Source organism: Ochotona princeps, chromosome 8 (genome assembly GCF_030435755.1).
Source record: "Ochotona princeps isolate mOchPri1 chromosome 8, mOchPri1.hap1, whole genome shotgun sequence".
NCBI classification, from domain to species: Eukaryota; Metazoa; Chordata; class Mammalia; order Lagomorpha; family Ochotonidae; genus Ochotona; species Ochotona princeps.
This window is the reverse complement of record NC_080839.1, coordinates 37,094,710-37,113,510: the sequence shown is the minus strand read 5'-3', so window position 1 is coordinate 37,113,510 and position 18,801 is coordinate 37,094,710. Positions and strand designations below refer to the sequence as shown.

Genomic DNA, 18,801 nt, shown 5'->3' with positions numbered 1-18,801 from the left:
AAGGAGATAATGCACAAAGTATAAATATAAGGTACAAATTATAGATGCATATAAAGGCACATATGAGATTAATTACATTGTATTTAGCCAGTAGTGTTTTTAAATATTAATCAGTATAAGAATCAAGACGTTTATCTTTGTGTGTGTTTGCTTTCATTTTTGTAAGTCACTTTCAGTGTATATTTCATATTCTTAGCACTCTTTTTTTTCTTAGCAAAATTTAATTGATTTTAAGGGGACGGTGAGAGAGAGATTCTTCATCTATTGACTACTCTCAATTGTCCACAACAACCAAGTCCAGGCCAGACTGCAGCATGAATGTGAAACTCCATCTGTAGCTCCCAAATGGGTGCCTGGGATCCAAGTACTTGGACATAGTTTAATAGATTTCCTGGAGACATTAGGGCGCTGGATTGGAAGTGAATAGCTGAGACTCAGCTAGTGCTTTTACCAGGATGCCAGTGTTGCAAGTGACAGCTTTACCCTCTGTTCTATAAATCCTTCCTGGTTTTCTGCCCTATGACTGATTTATTTACTTGATCCTGCTATGGAGAGAGGGTGAAAAACAGAAAATGCCCATCCATTGGTTTATTCTCCAGATATGTGCAACAGTCTGGAGCTTGTACTTCTCCTAGGTCTTCCATGTAGGTGGTAGGAGTCCAAACACTTTGGTCATCATTGGTTTCTTTTGCTAGACCATTAGCAGAAGCAAGATTGAAAGTGGGGCCACCAGGACGTTAGCAGGTGCCCGTCTTCGATGCTGACATTGCAGGTGCAGCATTATCCACTATGCCATGATTGCAGCACTGGCTCCTGTCATGGCTAGTGAATGTCATTTGACAGTACAGATTTAGGTCTTCAGTTCTTTGTAAGAATGAGATTGTTTTGGAAACCTTTTTTCTTTTTAAGATTTATTTATTTTTATTGGAAAGGCAGACTGGATTTACACAGGGGAGAGACAAAGATCTTTTTTTAAAATTTGTTTATTATATTTTTGACAATCTTTACACAGTTAATTAGGGTAAAAAGGTTCAAAGGCTATAGGAAAGTGGGTAAGACTATTATTCCCATATTGTTTCCTTCATGCTTAAAGGGGGGTATTAAGGAAGAAGGCCCACCCAATTTCCCACCCTCCCCTGTTGCTGGATGTAGGTCATGCTCCGAGGTTCTTGCTCAAGTGGTTTTGATAGTTCACCATGGTAATTTTCTTAATAGCTTTGTGTTTGCCTGAATAATTATAAACAGACTTTCCAGTTTTACATTGCCACTTTTGAGTTTTTACTATATGTGCTACCACAACAAGCACAGTGGCTTGAGTTTTTAGAATAATTTTGTGGTGGTATCATTGATATCTCCTAAAATGGTTCTCTTTGAAGATCTGGTTAGATATGTTAAAGTGAAAGATGATAATATCTGTGTATGTTATAAAATTATTGTATAGTATTGAAGCTGGAGGCTTTTCAGTTTTTGTGAAACTCCATAGCTTAGGTAGGGGCAAGCGTTATGTTGTAGCAAGCCAATCCCTCTGCAGCATTGGCATCCCATATGGGTACCGGTTCTAGTACCTGCTCTTCCTCTTCTGATCTAGCTCTCTGCTAATGACCTGGGAAAACAACGGAGAAAAATTAAAGTGTTTGAGCCCCTGCACCCTCCTGGGATAACCTGGAAGGATCTCTTGTCTGCAGTTTCAGAGTGGCTCAATTCTACCTGTTACAGCCAGTTGGAGAGTGAATCATCAGATGGAAGATCACTGTCTTTGTGTCTCTCTCCCCGGCATCACCATCCCTCTCTGACCCTGACTCTAACTCTGATTTCCGAGTTAGATGATTTTTTTGAAAAAGATTGTTTTGTATGAGTGTTTATTGGTCTTAGATTTTTTTTTTAAAAATTTATTCATTTTATTACAAAGTCAGATATACAGAGAGGAGGAGAGACAGAGAGGACCATCTTCCATCCGATGATTCACTCCCCAAGTGAGCCACAACGGCCAGTGCTGTGCCGATCCGATGCTGGGAACCAGGAACCTCTTCTGGGTCTCCCACACAGGTGCAGTGTCCCAGTGCATTGGGCCGTCCTCTACTGCTTTCCCAGGCCACAAGCAGGGAGCTGGATGGGAAGTGGAGCTGCCAGGATTAGAACCGGCGCTCAAATGGGATCCTGGTGCGTTCAAGTTGAGGACTTTAACTGCTAGGCCACACAGCTGGGCCCAGTCCTAGATGTTTTAATATGTAAGTTTCTAATAACTTTTTTTCCTTGTTCTGTGTTGCAGACACATGGTTGATGATATGCTAAGTGCAGATGATGTCAGTTGTAGTAGCTCTCAGGTCAGTGCAAAATCAGAAAAAAATATGGCTGATTTTGATGGTGAAGAATCTGGCTGTGAAGAGGAACTGGTTCAGATTAACTCACATGCAGAGTTAACATCTCATCTCCAACAACATCTTCCGAATTTAGCATCAATCTATCATGAACATCTCAGCCAAGGTAAGGTTGTCTAGTAAAAAAATATATTTTCTGTCATTTTTAAAATAGAAATAACCTTTCATTACATCGTTCCAAGGACCCAGCATTTGATGTCATGTCATCTAAATGTTTTTCACAAAACAGTTTTCATGCGATTGTTTTCTTTTTAGGAGAATGAAATGATTATAAATAGTTTTGCAGTTAATAACTGGGAGAAATAATGTGTATTGGTAGTATGTTAAGAGAATTATAGCAACGTGTTTTAGGAAACAAGTTTTTTGGGGTTTGTTTTGCTTTTAAAGATTTATTTACTTGAAAGAGTTACACAACAAGTTATCTTCCATCCACTGGTTCACTCTCTAGGTGACCAAAGTGGTTGGTCCCATGTCAGACCAAACCTGGGAGCCTCCTCTGTGTCTGCCATGTAGGGAGTAGGGACCAAAGCTCCTGTTTGCTTCTGATAATAAGCAGCGCAGAGTTACACCTGGTGCTTAGCCGTGCTGACCCCATGATTTTTATATCCCTAAATTTTTGAACCTAGAAGTAATAAGATGTCACAAATCGTGATGCATTGTGTAATTAAATTTGTATGAAATAATTAGAAAATAAAAATCAGTAGGGCTGAAAGGGAGGCCTGTGGCAAAATCAGGAAAAAGTGTTTTCTTGCTCTGTGGGGATAAAATAACTCCATATCAGACCTGGGATATTAGAGCATTGAGTAAGTTAAAATTTTGTTGAAGGTTCATTAAGGAAGTGAAGAAATGTTGCAACTGTTGGTAATTTTAAAGACTTTCTGTCTTCTGCATGGTTAGTTGTCATCAACACATGCTAGGTCAGGAAATGGGCTTTGAATGTCAGTATATTACAATGTAAAGAAATCTGATGGATTCAGTTTCTACTGGAATACCATGATCACAGCTGGCAGTTTTAATTTCTAGAGCTGAAATCATTAGATAGCTATATTTACTAAATTGTCTCTTCTCTCTTTGCCTCCTATTTATTTGTCATCTAATGTACTTTTTATTGCCTTGGAATGGTAAACACAAAGAAAACTAAGTGTTAGGAGAATTGGATATTACATTCAACTTGGCAATGCACATTTTTTTGTGATATAAAAAAATTTCTAACAGTAAAATAGTCATATCTTTGAAAGATTTGAATAGATATTTTATAGAAGAAAGATTTAAATAGAAATGCTCACTAAATAAGTTGTCAGTGTCTGGTCATGGAAGAAACGGAAATTTAAGTCACAACTACATACCAAATGTAGTGATGAACAGTTGACATTCAAGAAATAGAACAATTGGAACTCTTTGGTATACGCAGTATAGCCATTTTGGAAAATAGTTTTATCAGTCCTCACAAAATTAAATACCTAGTATGTTTTTGTTTTTAATACTTAATTTATTTTTATTAGAAAGTTGGCTTTACAGAGTGAAGGAGAGACAGAGAAAAATGTTCCATCTGCTAGTTCACTCCCCAACTAGCCACAAGGGCCAAAATTGAACCGATCCAAAGTCAGTGGCCAAGACCCTCCTCTGTGTCTCCTGCATGGGTTCAGGGTCCCAAGACTTTGGGCCGTCCTTGACTGCTTTCCCAGGCCACAAGCAGGGAGCTGGAAAGGAAGTAGAGCAGCCAGGTACAAACCAACAACCACATGGGATGAGGGCTTCAGTCACTAGGCTACTGCGTGGGGTCCAGCAGTTCTTAGTTTTTACCATGGAGAGATATGATTGTAGAAAGATTTGTACATAAGTGCTCAAACTTACTTCATTCCCAAGAGTTTCAAATCCTGCACCAAAATCAGTGGCCAGAGTTACATAATGCAATTCTACTCAGTAGAATATCAAACATTCTGAACAAAAGAAGATAGAAGGGTGCATATTCTATTCAGTTGTTCGCATCTCTACAACTGTCAGGTAGTTTATCAAGAGTCTTCTTAGTAATTTCCTGATGTTTGAGCAATAGGGATTATACTTGATCATAGGCAAAAGGCCCGAGAAGCAATAGCAATAAGGACGAATTTTGAAGAGTTGTGAAGAAACTTTCCTAGAAGTGTTCTGTCTTGGGCTGATGTTGTGGTATGGTGAGTTAAGCTACCATTGTTACGTATGGGTGCCAGTTATTGTCCTCAGCTCTTCACTTCTGGTCCTAGCTCCATGCTATTATACCTGGGAGAGCTGAATTACTTGTTTTACAGCTTCCTGTGTAGGAGACTTGGTTTGAACTCCTACTTTCTGGCTTTGGCTGTTGGGAGAGTGAACCAATAGATGGAAACTCTTTCCCTGTCTCTAACTCAACCTTCCAAGCAAGAAAGTTATAAAAGAAAGAGACAGAAATGTTTTCTATGTCAATTATGTGTATTTTACTTTAATGAAATTACCTTTTAGAAATAGCAGAACAGCTGTCTGAGCTAACAAAAACCAAAGGTAAGTAAGTAGAAGAAATTTTTCAAAATTTTTTGTGTAGTAAAGGGTTTACACCCGAGATATGTAAGAAATGTTAGAATTCAGCAGTAATACAATGTAAGAAATTGCAGATGATTTATCTTGAAGTAGGGTAAGGATTAAGGACATGTAAATTAAAAACCATAATGAGAATGTGCCACATACCTGTTAGAATAACTTAAATGATTAAAAATGGGTGAAATTCAAGTGTCCGTATTATGGTGTTGAGGTTGTGGTAAATTCACACCATCAGTGCTCATGTGCTTCTGTGATGACACAGACATGGTAGAAAACAGTTTGGTGGCTTCTTGGAATGTTAAGTGTACAAGTACACATACCGCATAGTCTAAGTAGTTATGTTCCTGAGCGTGTACTCAAGAAAAAGGAAAGCATACACCCATATGAACTTGTAAAGAGATGCTTATGTTTGTGTTATTTATAGTAGCTAGCGGTTTTCCCAGTGTCTTGTAACTGGTTAATGTACAGATAAAATGTACCATTTTTATATGATGAAATATTAACTGTATTTACACAAAGCATGGTATTGATAGTAATGCTTCAATATGGATAAACCTTTCAATTATGCTGAAAGAGGTGAAAGGTGAGGTACTGCCTATAGTCTCGTTCTTTTTTACCTACAATTTCTAGAAAAGACTTATTTATGTGAATAGTATACTACATTAAAGCTGGGGAGTAAGAAGATTGTTTTATTAGGTAGACTGGACTATTTTGAAGTGGTGAAAGCATTCTAAATATGGATTGTGGTGTTGTTAGTGCAGCTCATTGTTGAATGACATTGTTCTATATATACAATTCAGTGAGTAAATTTTTATGAAAAAGCTGTTTAAAAAGAAAAACCAAGAAAATAGTTTTGCTTCATTTAACAGAAATAATGATTGAGCCTGGCACTTAGAATGGCTGGAATATTATAGTAGAAACTTTGTGTATTGTAACTGACTAGCTTGAGTAAATCGTCCAATAAAAATTATTTTCCTGTAGGAGTTACAACCATTTGCAGTATGGGGAACATTTTCTTCTGCCAAGGGTCATTTGGATGTTTATAACAGTTGTAGATTATACAAAATTATCAACTTGAAAATTAGCATGGAAGTTTTAGTGCTGTGGCATTTCAGGCTTTTTCTCTGACTTCTAGCACTGGCATCCACTATGGGAATAGGTTCATATCCCAGGAGTTCCACTTGTGATTCAACACTCTGCTTTTGGCCTAGGCAAGTAGCAGGAGATTGGATGCCCAAACCCCGTCTGGAGACTTGGGAAGCAGCTCCCAGCTCCTAGCTTTTGACCAGTCTGGCTATGGCTGTTGTGGCCATATGGGGAGTGAATCAGAAACATGAGATTCTTCTTCTCTCCCTGTAAAATCTGCCTTTCAAAAACAAACAAAGGATGGTATTGATTTCAAGTCCTGCTGTGGATACTTGGCAGCACCAGGCCACATGATTTTTGTTGACCTTTGTAGAGCATTTTCCACTCCCTTGGAAGAGTGTCCCTTGATGTAAATACTGTTTCACATCATTTGTCTTTGAGTTTCAAGTATTTAGGTAGTTCTATTAGACATAATAACTTTTTATTTTGTAATATTTGAAGAACATTATTTTAAAGATTCATCTATTTTTATTGGAAAGTTAGATACACAGAGGAGGAGAGACAGAGAGGAAGATCTTCTGTCTACTGATTCACTCCGAAGTGACCACAACAACTGGAGCTGAGCTGATCTGAATCAGAAGCCAGGAGCTTCTTTCTGGTCTCCTGTGTGGGTGCAGGATTCCGAGGCTTTGGTCCGTCCTCTGCTGCTTTCCCAGGCCACAAGCAGGGAGCTGGATGGGAAGCAGGACTGACAAGACTTGAACTGGTGCCCATATGGGATCCTGGCGCATGCAAGGCAAGGACTTTAGCCGCCAGCCTACTGAGCCGGGTCGAAGACCTTTTTTACACTTGGTTTCATTTTTGTTAACTTTGTGAATGCTTTAATTCCTAATTTCAACTGCATCTTTGGTAATGCACTGTTTTGCCCCTTTAGGACCTGCAGTTCACAAACATCAGTTCAATAGTAACGCTGTGACAGACATCAATTTGGATAATGTTTGCAAGAAAGGAAATACTTTGTTATGGGATATAGTGCAAGATGATGATGCAGTAAGTTACGTAATAAAACCTGAAGAGTACAGTGTTACAGAAAAGACAGGAGAAATGATGTCTTCATTGCATTTTTTATAGGTTAATCTTTCTGAAGGATTAATAAATGAAGCAGAGAAACTTCTTTGTTCCTTAGTATGTTGGTTTACGGACAGACAGATTCGAATGAGATTCATTGAAGGCTGCCTTGAAAATTTAGGGAACAACAGGTAAAGAGGAATTTTTAATATTTCTTGTGACAGTTTGCTTTCTGTCTTCTCATTGATTAGTTCTGGTGCATGCATAATATTTAGTTTTTGTGTATGTGTGGTTTTCCCAGTAGATTTGAAAATCATTCCTTCATATAACTGCTATTTTATCACAGTGATGAGTTGTGCGTTTTTATTAGTTAGTTTATTTTAGTGTTATGTAAATCCCTTCATAAGTACGGAACAATAAAGAAATAGTAAAAATACATATTTTTGACCCTGAGAAAGTGGTAGTGAATACATTTAAATGTTCACCAGCAAGTTCATGCTGTATATGAAGGAGGCTAAAGTAGAAGTGAAGATAAATAGGTTAAAATTTCAGCATTCTGATAATGGCATTTAGATGAATCTTTTGCGTTTCAACATTTTTAGTTAGTAAAATCAGGTTAGTTCCTCACCCTGATGTATATGTTAAATATATGCTGGTGTTTAAGTTTCAGTGTTTTGTGATTTCAGGTTTCTTAATTTTTTCAGGACTATTCCTTTGGTCCATTTTCTACTTTTTTTCTTGGTTTCTACTGCTATGGTAATTTTCTGATGTAGTCAGAAAGCATGATTGTGGTGTGTATATGTGACAGTCCAGTTACTGATTGCCCAGTTGTGCTTTAAATATCTGATTTTGTTAAGTAAATGCTTTATTTAGCCCTAATTTAATTAAGAAAAAGTACTTTCTCCTATTAAATAGTTGTAATTTGAAAAAATGATAATAGAAAAACAAACTTGTTTGTAGCAAAATGAAAGTCACTAATATGATTTTATTAGTGGATCACTTTACTCATTTGAAATAAATTCTTTTAGAATGTTTTTTATTTTTTCTTTTTGTTTTTGGTTAGAATGTTTTTTAAATAGCTGTTTCATGTGATCATTTATATAGGTTTTTAGCAGTTAAAGGCATTAGTTTTTTGAAGGTTTTGTGTCAGCTCATACTCTTCTTATATTGGACGCATATCTTGTGTTTCTGGAGTTCCACACTAAGTGTAGGATAAAAAAAAGCATATATCAAGATGGTCACTAAGCACACGTGTAAGAATGCTCGGACCTGCACTATTCAAAATGACTAAATAGTCATTGTACAGCTGTCCACATTCCAGAAGACATTGTGATGGGTAATTGTGGATGATTTAGTAACTGAAGTATTATTTAGTAATGCCAGTGAAATAGGCATCATTGCCTGTAGCAGCATGGATAAGTTTCAAACATGTAACGTTGAGTGAAAGAAGGCAGCCATGAAAGTTGTGTTTTTCTTACTTGATTTACATCAGGTTTAAAGAAATATAAAATGTTGCATTTATTCTTGAGCTCTTAGTCATTAGAGACAAAGTAGAGGTTTCTGTCACACTTAATAGTGACGTTAAGTATTCATCTGAGTATATTCATTGCACATGTTTGAGCTATGCATTTAGATATTTGCAGATCTTTTAATATAAGCTGTATTTTAATAAAATGTTTGGAGAAAAACCCTGAAAAAAGAATTACCCTACAGTTAAGAGTGCTGTTTCCAAAATAACATGTATATTTACATGTGTATCTGTGAAGGAGGAAAAGATGCTGGAGTGTCATGTCTGAAATATGATTATATTTGGGAGATTTGACTTTTTCTCTCAATCATGCCTTTCTGTTTTTCAATATTTCCTTAGTTGAACACAAACCTCTATTGGAAATAGAGGCATTTAGAACAAATAAAAAGAAAAATCTGCATAGGGTGAAAAAAATGACGATGTTTAATCATTTTATGTTTGTGTGTTCCAATAAATCTTTAATTACATAAACAGGTGGCTGTTCTGTTGGGTCAGAGCTTGCTAACACTTTTAATGAATCACTAGGAACTCACACACCATTGTCTATGCTATCTAGGTTTAATCATTTTTAAGGATTTATTTAATGTTTATTGGAAAAACGGATCAAATTTACAGAGAGGAGGAAAGACAGAAAGAGCTTATCTTCATTGTTCGCTCCCCAAATGGCTGCAGTGGCTGAAATTGAGCTGATCCAAAACCAAGAGTCAGGAGGTTTTTTTTTTTTTAAGATTTATTAATTTTTTATTGGAAAGGCATAGAGAGGAAAGAGAGAGAAAAAGGTCTTCCGTCCAATGGTTCACTCCCCAGTGGGCACAACATGTGGAGCTGAGCCAGTCTGAAGCCAGGAGCCTCTTCCGGGTCTCACACACTGGTGCAGGGTCCTAAAGCCTTGGGCCGTCCTCCACTGTATTCCCAGGCCACAGGAAGGGAGCTAGATGGGAAGTGGGACTGCTGGGATTAGAACCGGCAGCCATATGGGATCCTGGTGCATTCAAGGCGAGGACTTTAACCGCTATGCTATCACGCCAGGCCCGAGTGAGGAGTTTCTTTCAGGTCTCCCATGTGGGTGCAGGGTCCCATGGCGTTGAGCCATTCTGGCCACAAGCAGGGAGCTGGATGGGGACCAATCCCTTTTGCGCTTTTTATCCTTGCTTGAACCATTGTGAATGCCTTAACCCATGTGGAAGATTTTGTTTCTGTGTGCATAAGATTTTTTGATCAAAATGAGTGCGTGTACTAAGGCTCTTATTTGCTTAAATAGAAGATTCATGTAATGATTTGGATTGTACCATTAGTTTGTTTTCTTTACCCAAAGACTGTATTTGTCATTGCATGTTGATTTTTTTTTAAAATGATGTATTTATTTTTATTGCAAAGAGATACAGAGAGGAGGAAAGACAGAGAGGAAGATCTTCAGCCCGATCATTCACTCCCCAAATGTCTGCAAAGGCCGGTGCGCGTCAATCCCAAGCCAGGAGCTAGGAACTTCTTTCCAAGTCTCCCACACTGGTGCAGGGTCCCAAGGCATTGGGCCATCTCGACTGCTTTCCCAGGCCACAAGCAGGGAGCTGGATGGGAAAGTATTGCCGCTGGGATTAGAGCCAGCACCCATATGGGATCCCGGCATGTTCAAGGCGAGGAATTTAGCCACTAGGCTACCGCGCTGGGCCCTGCATGTTGATTTTTAATGCAAACATGACTTACGACGATTGAGTTCTACTTGCATGATACACAAATTAAAATATGGAATCCACAGCTAGACACAAGTTTTCGTGCTGCTTTGTAGACTACTAGTGAACATAAGACAACATGAAGCTATAATAGTGCTACTTATGGACACACAATTGTGTTACCTCGTAATATGCTTTTGGTTAGAAGAACTCTTACAAACAAGCATTGTTTGGCAATTTATAGTAGCATTTTTGTTGAGTCTGCGATTAATGTCCTGTATCATATGTCCCTAATTTTCTTAAGGTGAGTAAGATATTGCTTCTCAGTTTGTTTTCTGTTTAAGAATCATTGGGAAAACAAATTTTTACATTTTTGTATCTTCTTTGTGATATCTCCTATGTGATATCTTCTGATTTTTATGTTTGTAAAGAGATAGATTAAGATGTGTATTTTAGTTTTTTGAGGGAAAGTCTTAATGTATCTCAAAACTGTTTTTTAACCGTCTTAAGAAAAATCTATTTGAGAAGCAGGGAGATGGAGTTTACATCTCCAAATTTATTTTTCTCAGATGCTGTCAGTGATTGATTTGGTCCCGGCTAACGCTTGTTTGTGAGAACTCAAATGGGTCTCCTAGATGGGTGGCAGGTTCACCATTGCTTGATTACAGTTACTTGTTGTCTTCCTGGGCAGTTCATTAACACGAAGTTGGAACTGAGAGCTTTTCTTAAGGAACTCCATTATGGGACATACATTTTATGTATTTATGTGTTTTAAAGGTAAATTTAGTTTCATTGGAAAGGCAGATTTACAGAGAGAAGTAGAGACAGAGACAAGTCGCCAGAGCTAAACCCCTGTGAAGCCAGAAACCTCTCCCACATCTCCCATATGGGTAAGGGGTCCCAAGAACCAGTACTGTCTTCTGCTTTCCAAGGCGGCAAGCAGAGAGCTGGATGGGAAGTGGAGCAGTTGTGACAGGTGTTGGTACCTCACATGGGTCCTGGCACCGAAAAGGGGGAAATCAGCCAATTTAGCCATCTCACACAGGCATTTTAATTCGTCTCTTAATCACTATGCCAGATATCTGCTATTTCTGAAATTTTGTTAAGCAGTTATAGATGAATAGTCTAGAATTGATTTTCCTAGTATATCTTTAAAGAGTGATTGTTTGCTTTGAAAGACAAAGAAGTGGTCTGAGTAGGAGAACCTTCCGTTTCCTGTTTGAGTACCCAGATGGCCTCAGTAGCCATGACAGGGCAAGACTAAAGCCAGGAGCCAGGGTATTATTTAGGTTGTTTCTTTGACACAGAATGTGTAAAGTGACCATTCCCTCGAAGGGAAGGAAAAATATAGTGGTTGTGTTAGGAATATACTTATCCCTAACATTCATTAAATCTTTTTGTGTTTAAGAATTTCAGACAGCTGACTTTGTGTAAAATACAGGATCACTGATGGTAGTTAAAATTATTCTATAAATGTCTGTTTTCTGTTTCAGATCAGTAGTAATTTCACTTCGTCTTCTTCCAAAACTGTTTGGTACTTTTCAGCAGTTTGGGAGCAGTTATGATACACATTGGATTACAATGTAAGTAAACAATATATGTTAAAACTTTGTCTTCAAATTAGGTTGTGAAGCAAGGATTCATATAGGTTAACCAGAGTTTTCTCGGACTCAGGAAAATTGAACTTTCATTGCTTTACATGGACTTTTGTGGTTTTTTGTGGTTTGAGTTATGTCATGTAGCAATTAATGGTGGACTTTGAAGAAAGGTGGCTCTGCATGGCCAGAGCAGAGGACTACATTTTTCGATATCTTTAATGTTTTTCATTACTACAGATTGCTTCTGGACATAATATCACATGAAAGATAATCTTGACACCTTTATATTTACAGAGAACTTAAGTTTAATGGATGTTAAAGGAGTTCTTTTGTGGGTAATAACCTTATATAAAAGAGCCCTGATCTGAAATTAGTTGACACCAAGAATAAAAGAAGCCACATATAAGCTAATTTTGTTATTTGTAACAACACTCATTATTTTTGGTACATATTCTCTTTTAAATATATGCTGTGATACATATTTTAAAATTTGGAATTTTTTTCCCCCAACTCTTAGTGAATTTTAATGTAAGCTTACTTAAGAAGTCAGATTACATAACTATAGACATATAGCCAAGCATATTGGAATCATTTTAAAGCCAAGCATTAGTGAATTTTTTCTTATACCACTTGACCTTATTAAATGGTTAGCAATGCAGAAGTGACCTGTATTAACAGTAGCAGTGCAACAAGACATGATGTAGATTGTTAGAATGTTTTGAAATTTTGCTGTTTGTTCATCTGCACAGGTTAGCAGTTATAATGCAGTGAAAAGGAGTTGAGCTGCATTATGTTATAAAAGTTGTGGAATTTTGAGCTCTCTAAATGTATTTATCACTACTACTTCAGTAGTTTTGAGAAGGATACAGTGAATTTGCATCACATGCCTTTTCTATGAAATACATGTACCTTCATAGAGTTCATGGGAAATGTGTATTACGAAAAAAAAATTATGAACTCAGTTTTTACAGCATAATAAGCTTGCCTCTAAATTTTTTTTAAACTTGTTGACGTCCGTTTTTATGACAGTTTGCTCAATTCTTCAGAATAATAGCCAAAGAATGTATGTAGTTTTTCATTACATGGAACGTGAGCTAATTTTTAATGCAGTGTTAATGATTTAAAATTGTACATAAGAGTTTTTCACGCATTTCATCTCAGTCTAAGGTATTGAGTTTTTTATGTTAAAACAGTATACTTAAAATTTATAAAACTTAAGGAACAAAGGTTTACATTTTCACATTAAATATAAGCAAAACAATTTTTGATTAAGTTTTTTCTTTCTTAACATTTGTTAAGCATTTTGTTCTGTCTTAGTGTGAATATATTCTTATGCTCCTTTTAAAATTCATGTTTTCTACAATTGGGTCAGGTGGGCTGAAAAAGAATTGAACATGATGAAGCTTTTCTTTGATAATTTGGTTTACTACATTCAAGCTGTAAGAGAGGGAAGACAAAAACATGCACTGTAAGTACCTCTCATTTAGGTTATGTATTGCAGCTTGCATTGCTTTTCCTCTGTTTGGATTTTTTTTCTGTTTTGCTACTTCTCTTTCATGTAGTAAATTAACACTTTTTAAAAGCTGGCAGTGTTTTGTTTGAAAGCTTTTGATGAGATTGCTTTTGGAAGTCTTACAAATAATATACCGAGTTTATATAGTTTTTCTATATTGGTTTGCATTCACTTTTATTTTTAAAAAATTATTTTCATTTGAAGGCAGTTACAGGAAGAAATTTTACACTGGCTTGTTCTTTCCCCAGATGTCACAAAGGCTGGAACTTGGCCAGTCCAAAGTCAGGAGCAAGGAGTTTTTTAAAGCAGGACTTTAAAAATTTATTTTGAAAGAATTCTGGAGATAGAGGTTCACATGCCCAGGGATATGCCAGGCTGAAGCCAGGAGCCCTGGACTCCATCCTGGTCTCCCTGATGAGTGGCAAGGGCCCTTGTATTTGGGACATGTGCTGCTGCTTTCCCAGGTGCATTATTAGGGATGTAAATCAGAGATGAAAGAAGCTGAGAAACAGAGTGGCCGCATGTGGGATATCAACAGGTGGTAGTTTAATTTGCTGCACCTCAACACTGGCCCCAATTATGTGTTGCTTGAATTCAGTGGGCTTTAGAGGAAAACCCTGCGCTTTTGAACAGTTAAACTAAGGAGACTTGTGAGCTTCTGTTCCTTTGTAAAGATGTTGGTTTGTTATTAAATGTTCATGCCTGTGGGGAAAGTGTTTCTTGTAATTACAGAAGAATGTGCCAAGCTAATGGGAATTTGTCAGTGGTCCTTTTTTTATTTGACATCCCAGAAAGTTCTCCTGACTTGTGAATGTAGCCACCAGTTGAACCTTTTTTTTTTTTTTTTTTTTTTTTTTTAGGTTTATTTATTTTATTACAAAGTCAGATATGCAGAGAGGAGGAGAGACAGAGAGGAAGATCTTCCATCTGATGATTCACTCCCCAAGTGAGCCGCAACGTCTGGTGCTGTGTCGATCCGATGCCGGGAACCAGGAACCTCTTCCAGGTCTCCCATGCGGGTGCATGGTCCCAAAGCTTTGGGCCATCCTCGACTGCTTTCCCAGGCCACAAGCAGGGAGCTGGATGGGAAGCGGAGCTGCCAGGATTAGAACCGGCGTCCATATGGGATCCTGGTGCAGTCAAGGCGAGGACTTTTTAGCTGCTAGGCCACGCCACCAGGCCCACCAGTTGAACCTTGATGGAGCACATGGGATTCTTTCAGTTGTGAGCGAGAGGACTGGATTGTGCAAGCGAGAGACCAGACCAAAGAATTAAACCACCTTGTCTCCTGTGATTATGAATCCATTACTCTGACATGCAAATAGAGAGGAAGAAATGTTTGGGGTTTTAAGGCCCTCTGTAAAGGACAACACTTTGATCCCTGCTTTTTGGCTAGTATTGATAACCCTGCAGGCTTGGGTTGGTGCTGCCCAGAGCACCTGGTAGAAACTGCTGGCTCCTGGCTTTGACCTGGGCCAGCATTAGTTAGTGTGGCCATTTGGGGAGTGAAACAGCCGATGAAAGATCTCTCTCTCCTCTCTGTAGCTCTGCCTGTTGCATAAACAAATCTTTAAAAATATACATGACACAGTTCTTTCTTTGCATATACCTACAGTCTCACTTCTTCAAGAACTCATCCACTGACAAGCTTCCACTGCAACTATGTACATAGAGATGGAATTAATTCAGAGTTGAAATAACATTCAAAGCCAGAGCTTTGTATAAGCCATATTCTTTATGGATTACATTTATGCTGATAGTATTTTAGTGCTCCTTGGTTGAGGAATATAGTGTTGTGAATGGGGCAGTGATAAGCAATGTGATTGAGCTACTTTTTATTTCCAAATTATTTAGTTTTAAAATAACATTTATTTATCACCCTGATGTACTTCCACATCTAATTTCAAAGTGAGATTTTTGTAATTTTGATTCACCAAGCAGCAGAAATTTTGTATTTAATACTTTATAAGAGTTTTGTTGGATAGCCGAAGTTTCATGATTTAAATAGTTTTGAATTGTTAAAACACATTTCTGATTTTGCTTTGTTATGATCAGTACCATTAAATCTTAAATAACACTTTTTAAACTAAAAACCGTGTTATGTCTTTATAATTACAGGTACAGTCATAGTGCTGAAGTTCAAGTTCGACTCCAGTTCTTGACTTGTGTATTTTCTACTCTAGGATCACCTGATCATTTCAGTAAGTTTTTTATGTATGTGTGATTAATCTCAGCACATTTGTAAATTGCTTAAATGTTGACAGTTGAGATTCCTGTTTACATTTTAGTAAAATTTTAAAAGGTCTGTTACTATATTCTCAAGTCTTTTGCCTGAGATGATTTGGTAAGCACATTATCTTTGCTGTTTTCTTGGAAGTCTTTTGATTATAGGTATAGTGTTGAGAATATTTTCTGTATGTCAGGACATTGTTTCTCATAAGCTCCCAAACAGTGCATATCCTCAGTGTTCTTAGAAATAGAAATATGACCCTGATTTGTTCTCTTTTTGCTTTATTCTGTAAAAAATGGCAATTTTTCATTTATTTATTTGAAAGGCAAATAGAAATCTTTTCTCCACAAGTTCACTCCCCATTTGTCTTCAGCATCTGGGACTGGAGCCAGGAGCCTGGAACTCAATCTGAGTCACTTGTATGTGTGGCAGGAACCCAAATACTCGGGCAACCATCTGCTAATACCCAGAATATATATTAAGAGGAAGCTATAGCTGGAAGTTGAGCTGGGAGTCAATACCAAGCACATTTACAGGATGTTGACATAGAAAGCAAGTGTTTGTTGTCGTTGCTGTTTTTAGATTTTTATGCTTTTCATGAGTTACAAAGGGAGAAAGCACAAGAATGGGCGTGCTTCCATCCATTGATTCGCTCCCTGATTATGAAATGGCTGGACCCAGGCTGATCTGAAGCTGGGAGCCTTGAGCTTCCAGTTCTCCCATGTGGGTTCAGTGGCCCAAAGCATTGGGCCATCCTTTGCTGCTTTTCCAGGCCAGTAAAGTAGACTGGATTGGAAGTGGGAGTAGCTGGTAGTTGAACCAATGCGTATATGGGATGCCAGCACTGCAGGTGAAAATTTAGCATGCAGTACCCCTAGGAGCCCTAGCAAGGAGCATCTTAAACCAGTTTGCCAAATACCCACTCTGGCTGCATGTTTTTAGCATACTTTGTTATAGACTATCTAACATCTTTTGGAAACAATCATTAATTTATTTGTTATCAGGAGTAATTAGTCTCTTTAAAATTAATTGACTTTCTATGCTGTACATAAGAATTCATAGGCATCAGTTTTATTAAAATTAGTTTTGAATTCTGTTTCCTTACCAGATGATCTTTGGAAAACCTAGAGATTTGTCTGGTATATTCAAAGATATTGAACATTTCGATTCGTATACTGAATATTCTCCCAAGTGAAGAATTTTAATTTTCTCCTGGCCATATTTTCTTTTATTGTATTAATTGTGTTGTGTGTGTCATTCTACATGTTGTGAGATCGTGTTAAATAAATCTTGTTTAATTAGAAGGACATGCTGTCTTGCTGTGATTAATGTACAGAATGACAGATGTCTAGCTAACCTGTAGTGTGAATTTCTCTTTAAAGTGTAGCTATGCTGGAGATGAGGCTTGTTTTTCTTTTCTGTGTTCATACTGTTTGTACCCACACCACTAACATTGTGATACCGATGTGCTGTGAAATGTCTGCTTCAGTTACTGGGTCATTTGTTGTACCTGTTGGCTAAAAACTCTATAATAAAAAATAAAACACAGATTGATTAAACTTCGATTTTCAATAACCAGTCATTTATTAATTGAGAGCAGTGCAGTGTGTGTGTGTTTGTACTAAATCAGCCTATCATGAATACATTAATTTTCCTTCTTTTTTTTGCTGTTATTTTCCATGATTCAATTTTATAGGTTTTAAACCCTGCCCTCCCTTTTCTCCATCCTCATATTGCCCTTCCACCACTTTGCCTATATTATTATAGTATTGTAGTTCTTTTTTTTTTTTTAAGATTTTTTTTTTTATTATTATTACAAAGTCAGAGATAAAGAGAGGAGGAGGGGAGACAGAGAGGAAGATCTTCCATCCGATGTTTCACTCCCCAAGTGAGCCGCAGCGGTCTGTGCTGTGCCGATCTGAAGCCAGGAACCAGGAACCTCTTCCAGGTTTCCCATGCGGCTGCATGGTCCCAGGCCTTTGGGCTGTCCTCTTCTGCTTTCCCAGGCTACAAGCAGGGAGCTGGATGGGAAGCAGGGCCGCAGGGCTTAGAACCGGCACCCTTATGGGATCCCTGGGCGTTCAAAGCGAGGGATTTAGCTGCTGGGCCCAGTAGTGTAGTTCTTTAGTAAAAGTTGCATTGCCTTTTAAGTAAATACATTAATATCTTACTGTATATGACACTATAATAAACTTGGATACTTTTTAAAAAATTCTCATTTTCTCCATCTGTTTTTTTCTTCTTTTTCAAAGATTTATTTATTTATTTGAAAGTGTTACAATGAGTGAGGGAGATACAGAGAGATTTTCCACCTGATTGTTTATATCCCAGATGGCCTCAGCAGTCACCCCTAGGTTAGCTTAAATCCAGGAACTTGATCTCATCTTCCGTGCACTTGGACCATGCTCTATTGCCTTTTCTCAGGTGCATTAGCAGGGAACTGACTCACAAATGGAGCAGCTGAGACACAAAAGCTGCTTACATTGGCTATTGGTTGTTTCTTCTTTGGAGTATAAGTTTGTAGTAGTAAAAATCTATACGTTAGCTGTGTACCTCAGATACTAACAGGATTCTTTTTCTTATAAAACTTAGAATGTTACTGGTAACAAGTGAATATTTTATGAGGCGACTTTAAAAAAATCTTAACTTTTCTCAATAAAAAGAAAACTGTGATTCCGTTATACCTTCATGTTTCTTTGATCCCAACAAACTCCTAGAGCCTTGGTATTGTTTGATATAAAACAGAAATCTTTGATGCTTTTGTTTTATTGTGTTTAGTTGTTCTTATTTAGAATTTAGATGACCTGAACTGCCGGCTCTTTTGTTCAAAGTAATTGCTCATCTCTTTGTTCTGCTATTCCTAGGTATCCTTTAATACTTGGATCATAGTACCATGCACATTTCATCTTGTTTGTTGGGCTCCCAATAAAGTCTATCACAGTGTGTGTTGCTTGTTTTCTGTCTTAGGTAGTCCCCAAAACAAGCAGTTTTGGCAATTTATAAAAATAATTTTGTATTATTTGTCTTACTTGAATTTGCTTTACGAAAGTTATCTACTCTTTTTTAATCTTCAGACCTTAGAACTAACTCCTCAAATTTGTTACCTCTGTTAATTTTACTATAGTATTTATGATATGTTCAAGTTTTATTATAGTATTATATGTTCAAATTTTAGAATTA

The 18,801-nt window shown here is 37.4% G+C and overlaps 1 protein-coding gene across 5 annotated transcripts in view; it reads left to right on the top strand.

The window, feature by feature from the left end:
* The window catches only part of USP34 (ubiquitin specific peptidase 34), a 206,754-nt gene that overhangs the window by 88,979 nt on the left and 98,974 nt on the right, over positions 1-18,801 (top strand). For all 5 annotated transcript variants that reach the window (XM_058667856.1, XM_058667855.1, XM_058667852.1 and 2 more), the window contains 6 exons: positions 2,270-2,484; positions 6,949-7,064; positions 7,146-7,273; positions 11,774-11,863; positions 13,251-13,346; positions 15,510-15,592. In XM_058667856.1, coding sequence (XP_058523839.1) covers positions 2,270-2,484; positions 6,949-7,064; positions 7,146-7,273; positions 11,774-11,863; positions 13,251-13,346; positions 15,510-15,592 — 728 coding nt within the window. The remainder of the gene's footprint in view (positions 1-2,269; positions 2,485-6,948; positions 7,065-7,145; positions 7,274-11,773; positions 11,864-13,250; positions 13,347-15,509; positions 15,593-18,801) is intronic.